Source organism: Prionailurus viverrinus, chromosome B4 (assembly GCF_022837055.1).
Source record: "Prionailurus viverrinus isolate Anna chromosome B4, UM_Priviv_1.0, whole genome shotgun sequence".
NCBI classification, from domain to species: domain Eukaryota; kingdom Metazoa; phylum Chordata; class Mammalia; order Carnivora; family Felidae; genus Prionailurus; species Prionailurus viverrinus.
The window spans coordinates 70,180,634-70,202,272 of record NC_062567.1 but is presented as its reverse complement, the minus strand read 5'-3'; the positions used below and the strand labels follow the sequence as shown (position 1 = coordinate 70,202,272).

Genomic DNA, 21,639 nt, shown 5'->3' with positions numbered 1-21,639 from the left:
AAGTTCTGCTTTAGCCTATTCCACTATACAATATCAGTTTCCTGTACTGCATATTTAAATTTATCCTTAGTATTAAATCTTACACACCATTAACCATACTGAAAAAACATTATGTAAAAACACTAACCTGGGGTGGATGCTACATGGGTCTGGGTTTGGACTTGCTCTACAGCTTGTGGCCTAATTTCAGATAAAACTTGATGACTGGAACTTGGATGTTCGACGAGTTTTACTGCAGCTAGTGCATCAGGGCCAAACATCTGAATATCCATAGAAACCAGACACACTAACATGTCTAAAATAAATTAAAAACCAATAGTTATTAATCAATAATATTACCAAACAATTACATTGCTGAAGAACACATGCTGTTAGAATAACTGTTTCTCAAATGCCAGTCCACAAATCATCGTTCATCAGAATTATCTGTGGATCTTTAAAAAAGATAGTTAGGCTCAATCTCTGAAGACTGATTTAGTATCTCTGGGATGGGGATTTGGCATCTTTGTTTTTAAACAATTTCCCAACTGATTCTGATGTGTAGCCAGATTTAGGAACCACTGATATGGAAAGTAACATCTCTTAAATTTCTCAATAATAGTACTGGCAAGCCAAATCTCTATTAACTCTGATTTTAGTATTTACACCAAAGACAGAAATCATTTTAATCAATGAGTAAAATGTTAACATGATATACTTTCATAAGTATGTTTAAAACTGCCAACCCACTAAGGGTGTGTTAAGTTCACTAATTTTAAGGATAGTAGCACTACCAGCAACTTCTAGGAACACAAGGAAACTTTTTCACTCAACTTCAGTTGCTTAATAGTAGCAGCTGACTGTTTAAAACTGAAAGATCTGCTCTTCAGAGACAGCAGTTTTGTTGGTTTGAAATCTGATATGTAGTAACAGAAATACAGAAAGGGACATGAATTATTGGTAGCCACATACACCCTGGTCTCTATATGACAGAAGTTTCTTGCTAATCTTAAACAGGCAAAAAAGAATAGCACAAACAAGTGTATCTAATGGGTAATGACCCCTCAAAATAAACAGTACATCCTAAATATCAATTGTGATTTAGCACAGTACCAGACTAAATATTTTTTTTCCTCAATAAGGAAAATAAATGTTTCTTTGGTTTAGTCTTACCTATGCTCTTTTCTACTTTTGCAATTTTTGTGCAAGCGACGTCTCCCATTTCAGTGAGCATATATAGCACCTCGAGTGTTGAGATTACAAGCAGCACATCAGGTAAAGTGAGATGACAAATGATCTCTCTGTATGAGTCCTGATCGACATATTCACAAATCAAAACACCATTGTCTTCTGCTTTGCAAAGATTTCCCAAAATTTCCATGCCTGAAAAGCATACATGCAAACATTTATTTGTTTTTTAACAGATGCTAAAAATTTTGTGTGTGTTATACAGTAAGAAAATTAAGTAAGCGCTTACCCCTCATCTTTAAAAATCTATCCCTTGACATTAGGCATTTAGTAACAGTATGAAACATCAGATGAGTAGTTTTGAAATCAACAGGGTCCAATAGAAGCTGGAAAAAAGAAAGGACACTATTGTTGAGGCAGGCTTCTTCCACTTTTGTAAACTTCAAATTTAATAAAAATTAACAACAGTGTTGCGTATGTTTTAAAAAAATGTAGTTACTGTGAGAATAGCCATCACTAAATCTGGAGCATCATTTCAAATATTTCTTTTTTCTAAAAAAGTGTGTGATACCATACCACTTTAGGCAAAACTGTATGTAGCCTTTCATATTCTGTAAGTATAGCAAATATAATAATCCTATATACTAAAATTTTAAAGTAAATATCACTGCTAACTATTAAAACTATTTTAAGTTACTGTCACATGCTTACCTCAGCTGCAATATTTCCTAATGTGTCAAGGCCTAATTGCCTTAGAGAAATAAAATGACTATGTGCAGAAAGTAATAGGAAACGAAGACAGGTACGATTAGCTGCCAAGAGCTTAACATTGCCCTCCTCAAAGGAAAGATTTCGCAAAATCACTGCAATCTGAAGTACCCGTTGTCCTTCAATATCATTAATGCCCAGCTTTCGAGGTGGATGAAATAAAGATTCCCAAATCCATTCTCCTGATGTACCTTCTATAATAGAAAATACACATTTTACTTAAATTAATATTTCATTTATTATTATTGATAGTCAAAGTTACTTAAAATTTTTCTTATGACTTACCATGAGACTTGTTTCTGTCAGAAATGAGGTCACGTACTTCATTATCATCAACAATGTCCTTCCAAAACTGTAGTAAGAAATTATAATACTTAATTCTGACATTTGAAAACAACTCTTCTATTACTTTAAAGACTGTCTTTAAATTCAGAGAAATTTATAAAATTTCTATTTAAAAAAATTCATGTAGATATTATATGTTATATATTTATTTATTTGACATAAATGCTTAACTTTTTATAAGTTTAAGGTAGTTATAAATAAGGTATCATTTCAGACTAGAGTTTCTCAACCTGGGGTTATGGTGCTATTATCTTGTTACTTTTGTACTAATTTAGGGTCGTATTATCTTGTTACCTTTGAACTAATAAAGAAGCACACAGACTATGTGCTTTTCATCTCTTAAGCATTCTAGTATGTATATTTCAAAATAATTGTATTTTATTTTTTTGGAATGAAGATTCCTTTGCATTTAAAGTCACTAGTCTTGGGGCGCCTGGGTGGCGCAGTCGGTTGGGCGTCCGACTTTAGCCAGGTCGCGATCTCGTGGTCGGCGAGTTCGAGCCCCGCGTCAGGCTCTGGGCTGATGGCTCAGAGCCTGGAGCCTGTTTCCGATTCTGTGTCTCCCTCTCTCTCTGCCCCTCCCCCGTTCATGCTCTGTCTCTCTCTGTCCCAAAAAAATAAATAAACGTTGAAAAAAAATTTTAAAGTCACTAGTCTTGAGAAAAAGTCCACTACCAAAAGGATCCACTGCTCAAAAAACTCACGATAGAAAATATTTGAGAATAAACAAGAATTAGGCATACGAAGAAAAATAAAAAAACAATGTTCAATAAACAAGAAAAAAGGGCCATAGGAAATCCAAATAACAAAGATATCAGACATGGAATTTTAGATGATCACAGATAATAAATTCAAAGAAATAAGAGATCGAAAAATTTGGCAAATAAATGAAAACTATAAGAACTGGGGTGTCTGAGTGGCTCAGTTGGTTGAGCATTTGACTTTTGATTTTGGCTCTGGTTATGATCTTACAGTTCTTGAGTTCGAGCCCCACGTCGGGCTCTGTACTGACAATGTGGAGCCTGCTTGGGAGTCTGTCTCCCTCTCTCTATGCCCCTTCCCCACTCATGCTATCTCTCTCTCTCTCTCAAAAATTGAATAATAAATAAATATTAAAAAAATATAAAAGCTAAACAGAATTTCTAGAACTGAAAAGACAACTCAAACAAATGATTATATACAACTCAAGAAACAATTAGTGAACTAAAAGAGAGTGCAGAAGAAAATAACAAATTGTCAGCAAAAAGAGACAAAAGGATGAAAAAAAAAGCATATAAGACACAGGGCATACAGTGAAAGGTTCTAACATTAGGGTAATTGGAGTTCCTGAGGAAGATGAGAATGGGCAGAAACAATAGTTGAACAGACAAGGCAAAGAATTTTCTAAAACAACTGAAAGATGTTAACCTACAGATTTAAAAAGCACTCCAAACTCTGAAGAAAGAGAAATAAAGATGTGTAGGAACATCACAATAAAATAATAAAATACCTGAAAAGCAAACACAAAACAAAACAGGGGCGCCTGGGTGGTTTAGTTGGTCAAGTATCTGACCGGCTCAGGTCATGATCTTGCAGTTCGTGGGCTGGAGCCCCATGTCGGGCTGTGCTGACAGCCTGAAGCCTGAAGCCTGCTTCGGATTCTGTGTCTCCCTCTCTCTCTGCCCTTCCCCTGCTTTCTCTCTCTCTCTCTCTCTCTCTCTCTCTCTCTCTCTCTCTCTCTCTCTCAAAAATATATAAACATTAAAAAAAAAAAATTAAAACACACACATACAAACCCTCCAAAACAAAACCCAATTTAAAATGCAAAGACAGGGGCGCCTGGGTGGCGCAGTCGGTTAAGCGTCCGACTTCAGCCAGGTCACGATCTCGCGGTCCGTGAGTTCGAGCCCCGCGTCGGGCTCTGGGCTGATGGCTCAGAGCCTGGAGCCTGTTTCCGATTCTGTGTCTCCCTCTCTCTCTGCCCCTCCCCCGTTCATGCTCTGTCTCTCTCTGTCCCAAAAATAAATAAACGTTGAAAAAAAAAAAAATGCAAAGACAGAGAAAAGAACAGATAATCTTGAAAAGGACAACTAAAATGACAGCAGACTTTGTAAAAAAAAAAAATTAATAATAATAATAATAATAATGATGATGATGATGATGATAATGGAAGCCAGAAGACAATGGGACATTTCCTTAGTGATGGAAGAAATGATCTGCCAAACTTAAATCTTTATACAGTGAAATTGCCCTTCAAAAATGAAAACTGGCAAATGAAAACTGAGAAAACTTGTCATCTACAAACCAGCGTGAAAGAAAAATAAATGAAAAGGTAGATGTAGTTTAAATCAAGATAATGAATGAATTACTTAAAAAATGTCTTATGAGGTAAAAATACACATAAAATTAAAATCTAAGACAAAATGTCTAGAAGAGACTTTTGTTCAGGCCATAATGGAGTAACTGGTACTTCAGTAGTCCTCTTCCTATCATAAAACTACTATGTATAAAACAACTGTTTTCAGAGATTGGACAACACAGCAATGCAAAACTAATCACTGAAATAGGGAAAACGAATGAAGTGAGTCCAATGACTGTTCCATAGTTTTACAGGACGCTCTTTCTAGACTACAGCAAAGGGACAATAAATCTAAAAGATCACAGCAAGCTGAGGAAACTGATCAAGGCCAATAGAACTAGATTTTGAGAGCAAATTTGCAAGAAAGAGGAGCAATGAAGAGAAAACTCCATGACTCTGCACAGGCCTGCCTTGAATTGATTGATGTTATGACTGAACTCCAAAACACCAGGCCAAAAAAAAAAAAAAAAAAAAGGTAGAGAAAAACTACTGAGGAGCTATACTGGACAATTCACAAAACAGAGAAAACTCATTAAATACCCTGTTAATTCAGTCAAAATCCAAACAAAGCCATGCCTTAGGAATAAGGATAAACTAGTGCTAAAGACTAATTTCTCTCAATCATAACAAAGCTTTAAAACAATCTTCTAAAGGATCAATATGTCACAATCCATATGTCAATTAAAAAGCATGCCAGAACAAAGTCCAAAATCCAAATACTCAATAATGTAACATTCGTAATATCCATATCTAATAAAAAATTATTGTCTGTACAAAGAAAGTAGGAAACATGATTCATAACTAAGACAAAAATATTTCAACAAAAAACAAATCCAGATGTAATAAAGATAATGGATTTAGCAGATAGATTTTAAAACATTTTTTAATAAAATTTTATTTTTTACTAAATATGGGCAAAGATGTAAAGGGAAGTATGAACACAATTAGAAAAATGGGATGTTTTTAAAGACAATCAAATAGAATCTCTAGAGTAGAAAAACACAGTATCTGAAATAAAAAACATGACTAGAGGGGCTAAACATAACAGAAACTATCCATGAAGAACACAGGAAAAGAAGGTCTAAAAACAATGAACAGAACTTCAGTGGCCTGTGGGACAATAAATGGTCTAACATTTGTATGAATATAGTCTGAGAAAAATAAGGGAAAGAAAATATTTCAAGGCATAACTGTCAAAACTTTCCAGATTTCATGAAAAATTACAACCAAAAGAGCTAAATAAATCCTAAGCAAGAAAAGTGCAGAAAACTTCAACAAGGCACATCATAACCAAAATAAAAATTGATGATTAAGCAAACACCTTACAAGCAGTCAGAGAAAACACATCACACAAAAGATAATAAGAATAAAACTGACTTCTTGTCAGTAACAAGCAAATCAGATGGCAATGCAACATTACCCTAAAACTACTCAGATAATACCCTAAAAACATGTAATTTTATATTCAGCAAAAACATCTTTCAAACATAAAGGCAAAATAAAATTTTTAGGAAAATAAAAGCTAAGAATCAAAACTCAACCACATCAATAATTTCATAAAGTATAAATAAATGGTCTGAACACATTCATGAAAAGTAATAAATTACAGAAAAACTATAGTGAGGGAAGAGGGGAAAGCAAAACCCAACTATAAGATGTCTATAAGAAACACTGTATATAAAACCACAGATGACAAGCATAAAGACGGAAAAAGATATAACATGAAAATATTAATTATAAGAAAGCTGCTATAGATAAATTATACCAGGGAAGTTACTTCAGAAAATGGGATATTACCAGAGGTCAGAGGAATATTTCATGCTGATAAATAAAAGCTGAATCATCAAGAAAATGTAAAAATCCTGGGGCACCTGGGTGGCTCAGTTGGTTAGGTTACTGACTTCGGCTCAGGTCATGATCTCACAGCTCGTGAGTTTGAGCCCCGCGTCTGTCTCTGTGCTGACAGCTCAGAGCCTGGAACCTACTTCAGATTCTGTGTCTTCCCCTCTCTCTACCCGTCCCCTGCTCACGCTCTGTGTTTCTCTGTCTCTCAATAATAAATAAACGTTAAAAAAATTAAAAAAAAAAAGAAAATGTAAAAATCCTAAGTGTATATGCAACTAATAACAGAGGTTCAAAATACAAAAACTGACAGAACTGGGCTGCCTGGGTGGCTCAGTCCATGATCTCACAGTTTGTGAGTTTGAGCCCTGAATTGAGCTAGCTGCTGTCAGCATACAGCCTGCTTCAGATCCTGTCACCCTCTCTCTCAAAAATGAATAAACACTTAATAAAAACAAGAGCAAAAACTGACAGAACTAAAAGGAGACAGAAGCATTCACACTGTCAATAATTTTAACACTCATCTCCCAGGAAATCCTGGAACAATTATGTATAAAAGCAGTCATGATACAAAAATTTTGAACACTGTCAAATACCTTGGCTTGTTATTAATAAATATTGCATTCAACAATAGTAGAGCATACAATGTTTTCAAGTGTGTATGAAACATTCATGAAAACCATATGCTGAGCCATAAAACAAATCCTGGTAAGTTTAAAGGAACTTATATAGACTATGTTCTCTGACAACAATGGAATGAGATAAGAGTAATAACTTTAACAATAATACTAATATTAAAAGCTACTTTGACTGTTTCCGATTCTGTGTCTCCCTCTCTCTCTGCCCCTCCCCCGTTCATGCTCTGTCTCTCTCTGTCCCAAAAATAAATAAAAAATGTTGAAAAAAAATTTAAAAAAAAAAAAAAAAAAAGAAGGGGCGCCTGGGTGGCGCAGTCGGTTAAGCGTCCGACATCAGCCAGGTCACGATCTCGCAGTCCGTGAGTTCGAGCCCCGCGTCAGGCTCTGGGCTGATGGCTCGGAGCCTGGAGCCTGTTTCCGATTCTGTGTCTCCCTCTCTCTCTGCCCCTCCCCCGTTCATGCTCTGTCTCTCTCTGTCCCAAAAATAAATAAAAAATGTTGAAAAAAAATTTAAAAAAAAAAAAAAAAAGCTACTTTGAAAGAAAACACAGTCAGATATTAAACAGCACACTTCTACATAACCCATAAACAAGAAATCATGAAGGACATGATAATGAAATGATAATGAAATGATAATGATAATGATAACTCAACATAAGCAAACGTGTGGGATACATCTCAAGCAGTTTATCAGAATTTATAGCTTTATATGCTGACATTAAACAAGAAGGAATGTTTAAAACCAATGGCCTAAGATTCTATTTTAAGAGGTCTGAAAAAGAGCAAAGTAATGTATAACAAGAGCAATATATAGACATCAAAAGTGAGTATATGGAGATGGGAGTTTGTTCTAGTGTTCCTGCATTAAATAAAAAGTGGTAAAAGTACTAATTTACTGAATTAGTAACAATGAAAATTACAATCTTGGGGTGCCTGGTGGCTCAGTCAGTTAAGTGTCCAGCTCTTGATTTCAGCTCTGGTCACGATCTCATGGTTCATGGGTTCGGGCCCTGTGCTGGGCTTTCTGCTGGCAGTGTGGAGCCAGCTTGGGACTCTCATATTCTCTCTCTCCTCCCCCCTCTCTGCTCCTCCCCCACTCACATGCTCTGTCTCTCTCCCTCAAAATAAATAAATATACATTTAAAAAATAATAACTAAATAAAATAAAATTATAATCTCTAGTGTAATCACTAAGAGAACAGAAAAAGTATAAAATACCAACGTAACCGTATGCAGAATACTGAATAGTAAACAATACTCAGTCAAATCAATTGAAAAAAAAAGTAAGAAAGGAGGAAGGGAAACAAAACCAAACCAAATAGGCAGGACCTATAGAGGCCAATTTAATACACTGCATATTTAAACACAATCATATCAAAATTATATTTAACATAAATTGAATAAATGCACAAATTTAAAAACAAAGATTTTCACACTGGGGGGAAGAAAGTCCAAATGTATGTTTTTATATATAAAAAAAATCTAAAATACAAGGATAAATAAGGACAGTTCAAGGCAGATGAACATAAGGGAAGGGAAGCAAAAATAATGTAAAACACAGAGGTAGACAAACCATAAGAGACTCTTAAATACAGAGAACAAACTAAGGGTTGCTGGAGGAGTGCTGGGTGGGGTGATGGACTAAATGGGCGAGGGGCATTTAGGAGGACACTTGTTGGGATGAGCACTGTTATATGTAAACGAATTACTAAATTCTATTCCTGAAAATAAATAAATAAAATTAAAGTTACTATTTTTGCATTCCCCCCAAAAGAGAGGTTCAAGGCAAAATATGAGCCATACAAACCACAGCCAAGTGGAAAATTATTTTACAATGATTTAAGACCAAAAAAAGTAGACTTAAAGGTAAAAAAGGTACTTTATATGTTCAGTTGACCCAGAAAGATATAACATCTGTAAGTGTGCACTATGTAACAGTCTTGAAATATAAAAACACAGAATTATAGAACTGTAAGGAAAGTCATATCAATAATCACATTAGGTGTTTTTAATATACCTCTCTCCATAAATGAAGAAATAAATGGACAAAAGAGTACTGATATGGAAACAGGAGTATCATGATTAACCATGCTGACCTGACACCCATAGAAATTCACATCCAACAACTTCCAAATATGTATTATTTTCAAATGTGAATAGTGTTTATGAAATCTCATTAATGTTAGGCTAACAAATAGTGAAAATATTTCAAAAGTTTAAGATTATACAGAGTATATTATTTCTGCATAGTGAAATTCAGTTAGATATTAATAAGAAAAAGAAAACCAGAAAACCTTCATGTTTTTGGATATAAAAAACTTCCCTTCAAGAGATGATATTTACAAATGACATATCTGATAAAGGGTCAGTATCCAAAATATGTAAAGAACTTGTAAAACTCAACACCCAAAAACAAATAATCCAATTTAAACATGGGCAAAAAACATTGTTCCAAAGAAAAATGAATAGACATTTTTCCAAAGTAGACACATAGATGGCCAAAAGACACATGAAAAGATGCTCAACATCACTCATCATTAGGAAAATACAAATCAAAACTATAATGACATCTCACCTCACACCTGTCAGAATGGCTAAGATCAACAACACAAACAACAGGTGTTGGCAAGGATGTAGAAAAAGGGAAATCCCCTTGCACTGCTGGTGGGAATACAAACTGGTGCAGTCACTCTGAAAAACAGTATGGCGGCTCCTCAAAAAGTTAAAATAGAACTCCTTATGGTCTAGCAAATTGCACTACTAGGTATATACCCAAAGAATACAAAAATACTAATTCAAAGGGATACACGCAGCCCGATATTTATAGCATTATCTAAAGTAGCCAAATTATGGAAATAGCATCCATCAACTCGTGAATGGATACAGAACACTGGTCTACCTACCTACCTACCTACCTACACATACAATAGAATACTATTCAGCCATAAAAAAGAATGAACATTGCCCTTTACAACAACATGGATGAAGCTAGAGAATATAATGCTCAGTGAAGTCAGAGAAAGATAGTATCATGATTTCACTCATATGCGAATTTAAGAAAGACAACAGGGAAAGGAATACAGAGAGAGAGGGGGGGGGGGGGGCAAACCAAGAAACAGACTCTTAATGACAGGGAACAAACTAATGGTTACCAGAGGGAAGCTGGGTGGGGTGGAGGGTGAAATAGGTGATGGGGATTAAGAAGTGCACTTGTGATGAGCACCAGTTGTTATATGGAAGTATTGAATCTCCATACTGTATACCTGAAACCAACATTGCATTGTATGTTACCTAACTGGAATTTTAAATAAAAATTTAAAAAAATAAAAAGAAGGAAACTTCCCTTCAAAATAATCCATTTAGAGGACATCATAATGAAAATTATAAGATAATTTAAGGTGACCTTTAACAAAAACATGAAATATCAGAATTGGGAGAATAAAATTAAAGGTGTGCTTAGAAGGAATTTTGTGGCTTTAAATGTATGCATTAAAATGTATGTATTAGAAAAAATAAAAACAAAAATCAATGATCTAAGCACCAGCACAAGATTACAAAATGTGCAATAATTAAACCCAAAGAATACAGTGTACAAAAAGAAAAAGCAGAAATTAATGAAAACATGCAAGAGAGGTGATCATCTAATCATCTTCAACATATTTGTATCTTCTTGATTTCAAGGGAGTATACTGACAAACCCCCCCCCCCCCCGCCACTCCCCATCGTTGACTGCATAAGTAAATACACAATTTGTGCATCTTACAACTTTAATCACTATTTTTCTGGAGTTAAAGAAATTATCTGCCTAACTACAACCAAAAGGCTTGGCTTTTAATGGGGAGGGGGGAGGGGGGAGGAAAGAATACAGGACTTCAGATAAGCTTGTGAAGTGGGGAATTAATATGCAACTTTGTATCATGGTAAGAAATTGGAAGGTCTAATACCCTCAAATACAGGGAGCAAAAGGGGTTGACGGTCTCTACTTGAGCTCTGAGTTAAAAACAGTTTCCTAAGTATTTCACCACTAGCCTGCTCCACAGCCTCCATAGGTTTGGTTTTATTACAACAGTCATCAGAAAATTTCCAATAAGGAAACTAACATAAAATCAATTTAGACAGCTTTTCTTTTCAGGTCACTGGCAAATGCAAATAAGAAGTGAAGAAATAAACTCTCCATCCAATCTATACAAAAATCCCACAGAAAAGTCTGCTAAAGTTTATAAACTAACATTGTAAAACAAAGGAATAATCCGCCATGAATCAGAGTGACTAGAATGAGTTGCAAGAGGCTTAAGTATTAGAACTGTCAGGTGTGTGTGTTTGTACACATACATTTAATTTTTGATCTACATTTTATATATGTATATATTTAATTTGTACATAATTTGAATATTAATACAATATATTTTAAATATACATTATTTGAATTATTAAAAGCATAAAAGACCAAAAGGGCGAATTTGAAAAAATATAAAGAAAAGTTCTAGAAATTAAAACACAGACACTAGGGGCGCCTGAGTAGCTTGGTTGGTTAAGTGTCCAACTTTGGCTCAGGTCATGATCTCACAGTCTGTGAGTTTGAGCCCCACGTCAGGCTGTGCGGTAACAGCTCAGAGCCTGGAGCCTGCCTCAGATTCTGTGTCTCTTTTTCTCCTCTGCCCCCTCCCGACTCGCATTCTGTCTGTCTCTCTCTCTAAACAAAATATTTTAAAAAAATTAAAAACACAGACACTGAAATAAAATTTAACAAGTAAATCAAGTAAAATATTAGATACAGCTGAAGAGTGACTAAGTGAACTGAAAAACAACCCTAGGGAAATTAGCTAGAATACTGCTCAGAATCTAGGTATTCTCAGATTTATTGCTGTTGTTATATATTTATCATGTTCAGAAATCAATGTATAATAAAAACAGAACTTTATTTATTTGCTATTCCAAAGCATTTTTTACTCAATCACAACTTTGCATGGGTATCTGTATGTATTATACTAAGGATTGAAGTATAAATAGTATCTATACAAAATGAGCAGCCATTGATCCTTGGCACTTGGCAACATGTACTTCAAAGGCTCAATATTTTAATTTATGTGTTACCTTAACAAAATCTCTATCAGTCTTCTCCTTCCATTCTTCACCAAATACAGTAGAAAAGGATCCTAAAGCTAAAAGAATAAATAGTATATTCAGTAAAATGGAATTATTCTTTCACTTACTTCCTTAGTATGTAGGTTTAGAAAAAACAGCAAAAGTACATTTACGTATCTTCTTCACTAAAAACTATTTCATAGTAAATGATAGAAAGTCATGATAATCTCTTCTGAAATACAGTTTTTTAAATTACAGAATTTAAAGAAAACTTATCTTTCTACAAACTAAAAATATACAACTCATTTTTATAGTATTAATACAGACAATGTAGAAAAGAAGAATACTGTAACAGTTACTCTGCATTAGGTTTAATTTGTAGAGGAGAAAAAAAAAAGTCAAACTAATGCTATTGCTATTAGGTTGCCAGAATTTTTAAATTTAAAATTTTTATATTAATTTCAAAAGTGATTGGGTAATAAATATTTCAAATAGGATAAGGCATTCTTTGGAAGTAATTCCCACAAATAAAATCTCCCCTAAGAAACATACTCAGTACTATAGTTTCTCTACATTTGATAAAGTTGTTTTAGAAGAAAAATCAAATCATGCATTTCAAAACCTTCTTAATAACACCTAACCCTTCAGCTCCCCACAACAAAGGTTTAGGCATATAAGAAGATGTTATATCATTTTATTTCTCTTTTATGTTGCTAGCTCATATTATTATCAGTTATGGGAACAGACAATAAAAGCAGTATGATACAAATGTCTGAAATGTGGGGCAATACTAAGCATTAAGCCTTTAAAAATTAGGGAAATGTTTTTGGGGCATCTGGATGGCTCAGCCAGTTGAGCGTCTGACTCTTGGTTTTGGCTCAGGTCATGATTTCATAGTTTCGTGAGTTTGAGGCCCATATTGGGCTCTAGGTTGGCAGCACACAGCCTGTTTGGAATTCTCTCTCTCCCTCTTTCCCACCTGCACTGTCTCTGTCTCCCTCAAAATAAACAAACTTAAAAAATTAAAAAAAAAAAGGGAAGTGCTTTTATCAACCATGAGATTAATTCTTTAATGAAAGCTACTGCTTTTGGAACACAGAAAGAAAACTATATAGTGGCAATAGTTAACAGAAAAACTAGTTTTGTGAACATAATTCTTTAAAAAACAAAAGTAAGCATCCTTAATGGATATGTTGTGATCAGCATATACATTTTCTGTTGTAAAAAGATTTATTGAATCTTTGTATTCTTATTATGCCTTAGACCTAACATTTCCTTAATAGTGAGTTAAGCAAAAGTTTATTAAGTATTTAGAGTAGGAATTTTCACTTAAACCTACTAAAAAGGATGAAGAATAAATTTTAACATAAGTTTATCAATTAATTTCAATATTGATAATAGGGTCATGAAGAAATAACAGAATAGATGTGAAAGTTTTTAATAAGTAAATAAACTACAATGACCTAAGGAAGAATTTCATAAAATATCACACTTACATATAAAATAGCCACTTAATTAGAAAAATGAAGCCCACATACCACTAAAGAGAAATAAGATTTTGTTTGTCCTGAAAAAACCTTATAAAGAAAAACTTCACTGGGAAAAGAATACTAGATGGAAATATAAGATGGAAAAATTACATTTTGTCAAATAGAATTTTTATTATATTCTTCAAACATACAAAAAATATAAACATTCTACATTTTCTAAAGGAAGTGTCATGTATATTTATCTCTTATTAAAATCCCGTGCCCTAAAAATAAATCAAACTGCTCAAAAGCTTAACCAAATCAAATATATTCATAATCCTCAGAGATCTAATGTAAAATCACTGCTTTAAGTATAGTGACTTCATAAAGTCCCCAAGTACTCTGAACTCTAAACTTCTGACTGTTGGTATGATAGTAATATTCCTTAAATATCATTTGCTAGATTATTAGTTTTTGATTGCTATACTGCATAAGATAAATAAAAGTGACTAAAAAATGCATGAAGATAAACTAGGTCTGAAGAATGTCAGACCTCAGTAAAGCAAAATTGGTAAGATAACTTTTATTGTATATACACATGTAATCCTATTCATTGATTAAATGGTCAAGATGTCACTAAAATTATTCTGGTTTGAGAATATTTTTTCTAAAAACTTCATTTTAAGGTTTCTAAATGTGAAAAATTTAAACTTTATTCCATTTAAATGCTGAAATGTCCTTAAAAGACCAAAACAAAATATTAGGAACCATAAAACATGAAAGTGAGACAGAAATCCACCAAATTTATATCTCCAAAGCTATAATTCAAACTGAGAAGTACTTTGTTCCTCCCTCATATAACCAACAAGACTTTCAGGCAGGGTAAAAAACTAATTTCACTTTTGTTTAAACATTTCAAAATTGCCTTCATACAACCTTAAGTACCTGACAAATTCTAAGGTATCCTACTACTTAGTCCCAAATAAAATTATGTTTGAAAAGTATACTACTTGACCCAAATTGCAGAAAAATAAACTTATTTGCAAACATGTTACTATTTAAGGATAAAAACAAGAATAGTCACAAATCTATAAAATACTATAAGAAATTCTCTCTCAAACTGTGTCTACTGTGCTATACATAGTGCCGATATGAGAAAATAATTTCAATATAGCAATACCTTACCTTTTTTTTTTTTTTTCCTCATGTATCTGAGTTGTTGGGAAAGACATTATGCAAAGTTTGGTCTTGAACAGCTGAGTCCCTTCCCAAGGGGATAAATTAAATCCCTCTCTCCACGTAACTATGTGCACCCAGAATTTCCTTTTGATTCATGCTATCTACCCTATTTGGGATTACCCCCATACCTTACCCATTAGTAGTTTATACTGCTGGCAAAAGAGGTTACAATGGCGTTCAAATAAAAGGAGGGTTGAGAAGAAAAAATTTTACATCAATAACATTCAGCCAATATAGATATTTTAAAAAGAAAAACCATGAGTGGAAAAATTTCAAAACATATTTTCTAAATCCCTATTAAACTACAATTAGAGAAATGAGCAATTTAGTCTTAAGAGTAACCTAGATTTACAGAACATATATAATTTAACTTATGAAAATCTTTGATGAGCAAATCCTGTAAGTAAAAAGGACATGGAATATCTGGTAACTCTTATTTTATTTAGGCAGCAAATTTAAATACATTGACCTAAACTTTTAACTAAAAATAATAACACGCACTGCAAAAAAAAAAATTTCTTGCAGGTCCCAGTCTTTTCTATCAGGATTTTGTATCAAACAATCTTTTAACATCAAGAAACCCATATTATTACTCTAAGAAAAACCCAGGATTTTTATTGCAAAAGTTCTAGCGAGGTAATTACTATTCAAATATTTAAAGTTAAAAAAACAAATATTCATTATCTTAAATAGCACATTTAATATAATAAAAGCAAATAAAGAATGCTATTATACTAATAAAAAGTACTTTTCTCCTTAAAAACCTTTTTAGGGGCGCCTGGGTGGCGCAGTCGGTTAAGCATCCGACTTCAGCCAGGTCACGATCTCGCGGTCCGTGAGTTCGAGCCCCGCGTCAGGCTCTGGGCTGATGGCTCGGAGCCTGGAGCCTGTTTCCGATTCTGTGTCTCCCTCTCTCTCTGCCCCTCCCCCCGTTCATGCTCTGTCTCTCTCTGTCCCAAATAAATAAATAAACGTTGAAAAAAAAATTTAAAAAAAAAACAAAACAAAACAAAAAAAAAAACCTTTTTAAAAATCCCTAAGACCTTTACAGACTGATCATACAATAGGTTCAGCTTAAAACTTACTGTCGTCAAACACCCCGGCATTAGCAAGTAATAAAGTGATGATTTTAGGGTCTTTTTCGAGTTGCATGACGTGCTTGCTTTCATTTGATAGAAGAGTGCATACATTAATAGCAAAGTCCACTTCATTTGGGAGTCCAGATAACAGTGAAAGCACCAATTTATTATAATCATTTGGCGAATTGAAGTCCATAGATAGCCCATAACTTTGACGCAGATAATCTAAGACAAAAACAAAAACACCTTAAGTATATCAAGGATTAGAAACCATTGTGGTTAATATCTTGCAAATACAAGACAGAGGCTTGTTTTCTTTTATGAAATTTAAATTGAGTAGAAGGTTAAAAGAGTTCAACTTTCTAAACTTAAGTGAAAATTACATTCTTCAAAAAGTATTAAAATACAAAAAATGTACCATATCCTCTTGGATATCATTACCAAATTATTATTGTATCATTATTTAAATTTACCTACTCTGTACTTTTTACTCCTGCACTTCAAGAATCTATTTCTAATTCTTATACACTACTAAGCCAGGGACACTGATTCTTTTGAAATTTTGACAATATCATGATTTTAGACACATTGTCTACCTTCTTTACCTAACTATAGGAGAATTATTACTTTTTTGGCCAGATTTATCACAATAATTAACACAGTAAAATTCATGCTTTTTAGTTCTATGAGTTTTGACAAATGAAGTCTTTTAACCACAACCACAATGAAGATACAGAATATTGCCATCACCCACAAAAGTTTCTTTATGCTCTTTTGCAGTTAAGCCCCTCTTCTAACCACAGACAACCGCTGATCTACTTTCTGTTCCTATACATTTTTATTTCAAAATTCCAAATAAATGGAATTATATAGTATGTAATCTTTTATGTCTGACTTCATTCATTTAGCAAAATATTTTTGACATTAATATCCATATTGAGGTATATATTAGTAGTTTGTTTTTAATGCTATAGTGTGGGCATAACACAATTTGTTTATTCATTCCCTAGTTGAATGACATTTGAACTGTTTTCAGTTTTTGGCACTTATGAATACAGTTGCTATAAACATTCACATATTCGTACAGAAGTATTTTTTCACTTCTCTTGCATTGCTGGGCCATATATAAGTGTATGTTTAACTTGGTAAGAAACTGTGAAGCTGCTTCCAAAGTGGCTTATAACATCTTGCATTTCCAGAAGCAATCCAGAGTCCTGTTGCTCTGCATCCCTGTCAGCATTTTAATATCGTCAGTTTTAAATAATCTGAATGTGAGTTATTTATCAAGTATTTGTTTTATATTTTTTCCCAAACAGTGGCCTATCTTTTCAGTTTCTTAACAGTGTCTTTGAAGAGTGTAAGTTCTTCATTTTGATGAAGTGTGATTTATAACTTTTTACCTTTATGGTTCACGATTTTGTATCCTAAGAAATCTTTGCCTAATCCAAGGTAACTAAGATTTTCTGTAGGACAATTAATTCAAAACATCTTCAAAACTTTGAAGGTAGGAAAGATGGACTTACAGTAACATATAATCATAATATATAAGAAAATGTCAGTTTAGGCCTTGGTAGCTATGTCTTCAGACATATGCTCCAAATACATTTTCACATAAAGATATTAACTAGTTAATGGGAAGAGGTAAGAAAACAAGAAATAGAAAACTTCCAGGTGAGACATTTCAGAAACACATGAATTTTTTAAAGGATTTTTTTTCAACCTTGCTAAATGGAATGCAAATAGAAATCTATTGTCATAACATGCCACAGAAGAAAATCATATAGGTAAGAAATTTCTTTATTTCCCACTGTAGACAGCTGAGGCAGCACCTCTTCAATTCTAAAATATTCTAGGAATTTCTCCAATAATATAATAGCAAAGAAGGGCCACAACAGAGTTACAGATTACTATGACAGATTCTTTACAATATTTAAAATTGAATAATACATTGTTTATTTTCTACAATCCTGATAAATGAAATTTCTAATAACAACATAAGATAAACATAAAATCTGGAGAAAAGGTAACAAAATTTCTGTGAATATAGGAACAGATTAAGCTATTCCTGTCATACACTGGAATTGATGATGAGATGCCAAGTTTTAGGAATAGTTTTTAGCTTCCATGAAACTTTCGGGAAAATCTCTTGAATAGAAAAGAATTGGGAACCCAACTCAACATCTGTCACAGTCTTGTTTATGTGCTTTCAATATGACCTCAGAATTGTTGGCGTTTGCTACTGGACAATGACAGATGCTGACACTCAATTCTGTTCATCCTTACCTGAGTGACTTTGTCAAACACATCTCCAAATAAAATAAAATAAATAAATATGATATTAACAAAAGTCCTTTAATTGTATCAGGCTTGGTAAAGATTTCTAACATAATGTAGGAGAAAATGTTTCTAAGATTTTAAGATCTTCTCTCCCTTCCCTTCCCCAAGGAAATAGGATTTGAACAGCTATAATTTTATAATTGATATAGGATTAGAAATTTATTTTCAACATTCTTGAATCAAAGTTTACACAAACAGATCACTGCTGACAAACTTATAACAAGTATAAGTAAAACAGCACTCCATATCAAATGTCCTAGGGCTACGGCCAATTGAAATTTCTTAATTCAAAATATTGTTTAAGAATAGCTTTTTTAAATATCAACAATTTAAGTGTCTCTAGATAAATATATTGATCCAAATACATTTGTCCAAACCTACATAGAAAGTACAGCCGTATGATCAAAGAGGTAGACACAAATCTTCTATAGGTTCTAACTAAAATTTCCTAGAGATTCTTAATCTACCAGTAGGTAATTTTAATTTGGTCTTTACTTAAAACACACCGATACAAACACAAATTGACAGCTATGAAGCTTACTCTATTTACCTTAATGACACTTGAAAAGAATCTTAAAAGAATTTGTTTGTATAATGATAATTGTGTTAATTTTCAGAACACTGTCATAATGTTGCTATGCCTACTCCTAAAAACAACACCTTCAAATTCATAAATACTGCCCTGAAATACTATCTCTTTTCAGTTTGAATTAGGTATGTTGTAGTTTGATGTTCCCTAGCAATTCTTACTTCCTTTCCTTTCCTAAGTCCCCAGTCTTGATTTTGTCAAATATGCTACATGTTACATAACTACTCAGATTCTACTTTTAAAAGAGACAACACATATATGACAGCATATCAGAAAGAAGTTATTTTAACGAAGTTAAGCAATTCTGTCATTGCCTTAACTTGTATAGATCTATCAATGGCTTTCACTAGGCTTCTGAAATACCAGAAATATTTCACATCTTTTTTTCTTGGGGTCATTAGTTTAACTAGGAGAGGAAAAAAAAGAAAAAGAAACACCAGATCCAGAAAAAAATTCATTTTAAACCAGAACAAAAGTAGAAATGGGTCAATACGGGTAGCTGTAAAAGCAGACACCAAACTCTATTTAAGTTACAAGAATGGACAGTTCTGCTATTGCTGTAATATAGGAAACACGCAGTTATATACAGTTGAAATGGTCTTAAAAGTCATTAATATAATGTCTCATTCAATGTAGAAATACCCTTTATAGTAGCCTTGAATAAAATAATGGTCATTAGCCCTTTTTAGGATTAGAGAGTATATTACCTAACAAGTCACCCCATTTTATCAGCTTAAAGTATTTTCAAGATTTTCTACATGGTGACTTAAAATATTCTCCTTTAAACTTGGCTCTTGAAGTAATTAACTACTTAATAAACATAAAGTGAGATTTGGTTTGTACTCATCACCACCAAACCCTGCCCCCATTATACAAAAGCATCATAATGATGAAGCCTCTTCTAATAATGATCAGATTCTAGAAGATTCTGTGTCTTACTGAACAGGGAAGAAATACAGAGTGAAATTCAACATGAAAGAATATTAGAAAATAGATAATGGAAAATAAAATTAGTGATACTGACACAATGAGAGAGCTTAATGATTATCTAGAAGAGACTGGGACTAGCACTAATGAAGAATAATAAATATCTAAAAAACTGTGTACTTTGTCAATAATATACCCTTGAAAAAAACATACCTCCTCTTTTTTTAGGCCAAATGTTGGTGACTGAAGAAAAGAGATGCTTCATCTCTTCAGAGTTCTTTTCCTAGTCATCACGGTCCCAACACCCAAACTCCAAATACTGGAACCCCCATCAACTCTGACTTAATAACCTCTTTCTTAGACTTTCAACCTGATTATTTCCAATTTGAGTCCTGCTCTTTTTAGCCGCAGATTCCTCTATAGCCATTTTAAGAATGACTTAAATGGAAAAAAAAAATCTTATCCTTGGTACCATGGAAAAAGATACATAGTTAGAAATATTTCTGAGGAATTCTGAGACTGGAAATTACAGTAATTGTAGAAAATCTAGTAGACGCTATCTGAGTATTCTTGGCCTTCCTAATCCTAGGAACTTCTCATTTTCGTGACTATTCAGATTAAACTGACCATTAGTCGAAAAGGAAAAAAAAAAGGAGAAAACTTCACTTGAAAGTATGGGTATTTCTAATTCTGAAAATTCCTGCAACTAAAAATCTTATACAGCCTATTACAGAAAGGACCCTTATATCAATTAGATGTGGATCTTTGAAAGTTGCACATGCAAAGTAAAGGATTAATTCATTGGATCATGTCTATTTTCCTAATTCAAAACTGTACAATTTCCAATGATATTTACCTGATACACTGTGTTGCTGGTAATTGTAGGAAGATGGAATTGCACCAATAGGAAGCTGTGGCTTTGGATTGCCTGGTGGTACCTCATCATCATCCTCCCCAAAATGATGAACTTTCTCGTATTTTTCTAGGTAACTGAAATAGAAAAACACAGCAGAATTTTACAAATAGATTTACATCTTATTTTTTAACTCCTACCTACCACATGATCTGTTTTCCTTCCCTAGAGGCCCTAAATTAAAAAAAAAAAAAAAAAAAAAAAGATACCACAAGCCTCTTAAACAGTCACGTCAACTGTGATACTACAGACAAACTCAATGCAATGGTTCTAAAGTGTTTTTATATTTTCTCCCTGGTGCTCTAGTGACTAGGATTTAAAAAAAAAAAAAGTGTTTTTATATTTTCAGAAAAGACCACTCCACTACTCAAATAAAAATACAAAAGTAGGTAATATCAAAGGACAAACACATGTACATGAATGGGAGAACATATCATTTACCAATTAAAAAAAAATTATCCACGGTCATTTAAAAGCCAAGAGAAAATGAGAAGATTCTCTAACCTTGGTCTCCCCTAATCTCACTCACCAGACATAATCACTAACCAGGTTCACGTGGTTACTGGAGTATATTTTCTGTGCAAAATTTTATTTAACAGTATGTTTTAGAGATCTAAGTATGTCAATACATTAGTACTACTTCAGTTTTTTCTTAACAGCTGTATAATATTTGATCCTCTTCATATATCATAACCTAATTAGATCTCTAGTGATACATTTAGCTACTTTCAGTTTGTTTTCTGCTATTACAAATCATGCAGCAGGAATAAGCTTAATCTGTTTGAATTTTTTTTGTGCAAATTTGTTTGAATATTTTCCTCTAGATAAGCATTGGAAACGGTATGCCCATTCTAAATAAATTCCCATCTAAAAGTGATGGCCTAATATATTTTAACTAACTTA

General features: G+C 33.2%; 1 protein-coding gene across 4 annotated transcripts in view; it reads right to left on the bottom strand.

The window, feature by feature from the left end:
- The window catches only part of ARID2 (AT-rich interaction domain 2), a 180,767-nt gene that overhangs the window by 68,775 nt on the left and 90,353 nt on the right, over positions 1–21,639 (bottom strand). For all 4 annotated transcript variants that reach the window (XR_007154154.1, XR_007154153.1, XM_047868003.1 and 1 more), the window contains exons 4-11: positions 20,680–20,813; positions 15,977–16,195; positions 12,193–12,260; positions 2,221–2,287; positions 1,879–2,129; positions 1,457–1,553; positions 1,153–1,362; positions 128–295 (exon numbers count right to left, since the gene is read on the bottom strand). Coding sequence is in view for 2 of the 4 variants with exons in the window: in XM_047868003.1 (XP_047723959.1) it covers positions 128–295; positions 1,153–1,362; positions 1,457–1,553; positions 1,879–2,129; positions 2,221–2,287; positions 12,193–12,260; positions 15,977–16,195; positions 20,680–20,813 (1,214 nt within the window). In the remaining 2 variants the exon portion in view is untranslated. The remainder of the gene's footprint in view (positions 1–127; positions 296–1,152; positions 1,363–1,456; positions 1,554–1,878; positions 2,130–2,220; positions 2,288–12,192; positions 12,261–15,976; positions 16,196–20,679; positions 20,814–21,639) is intronic.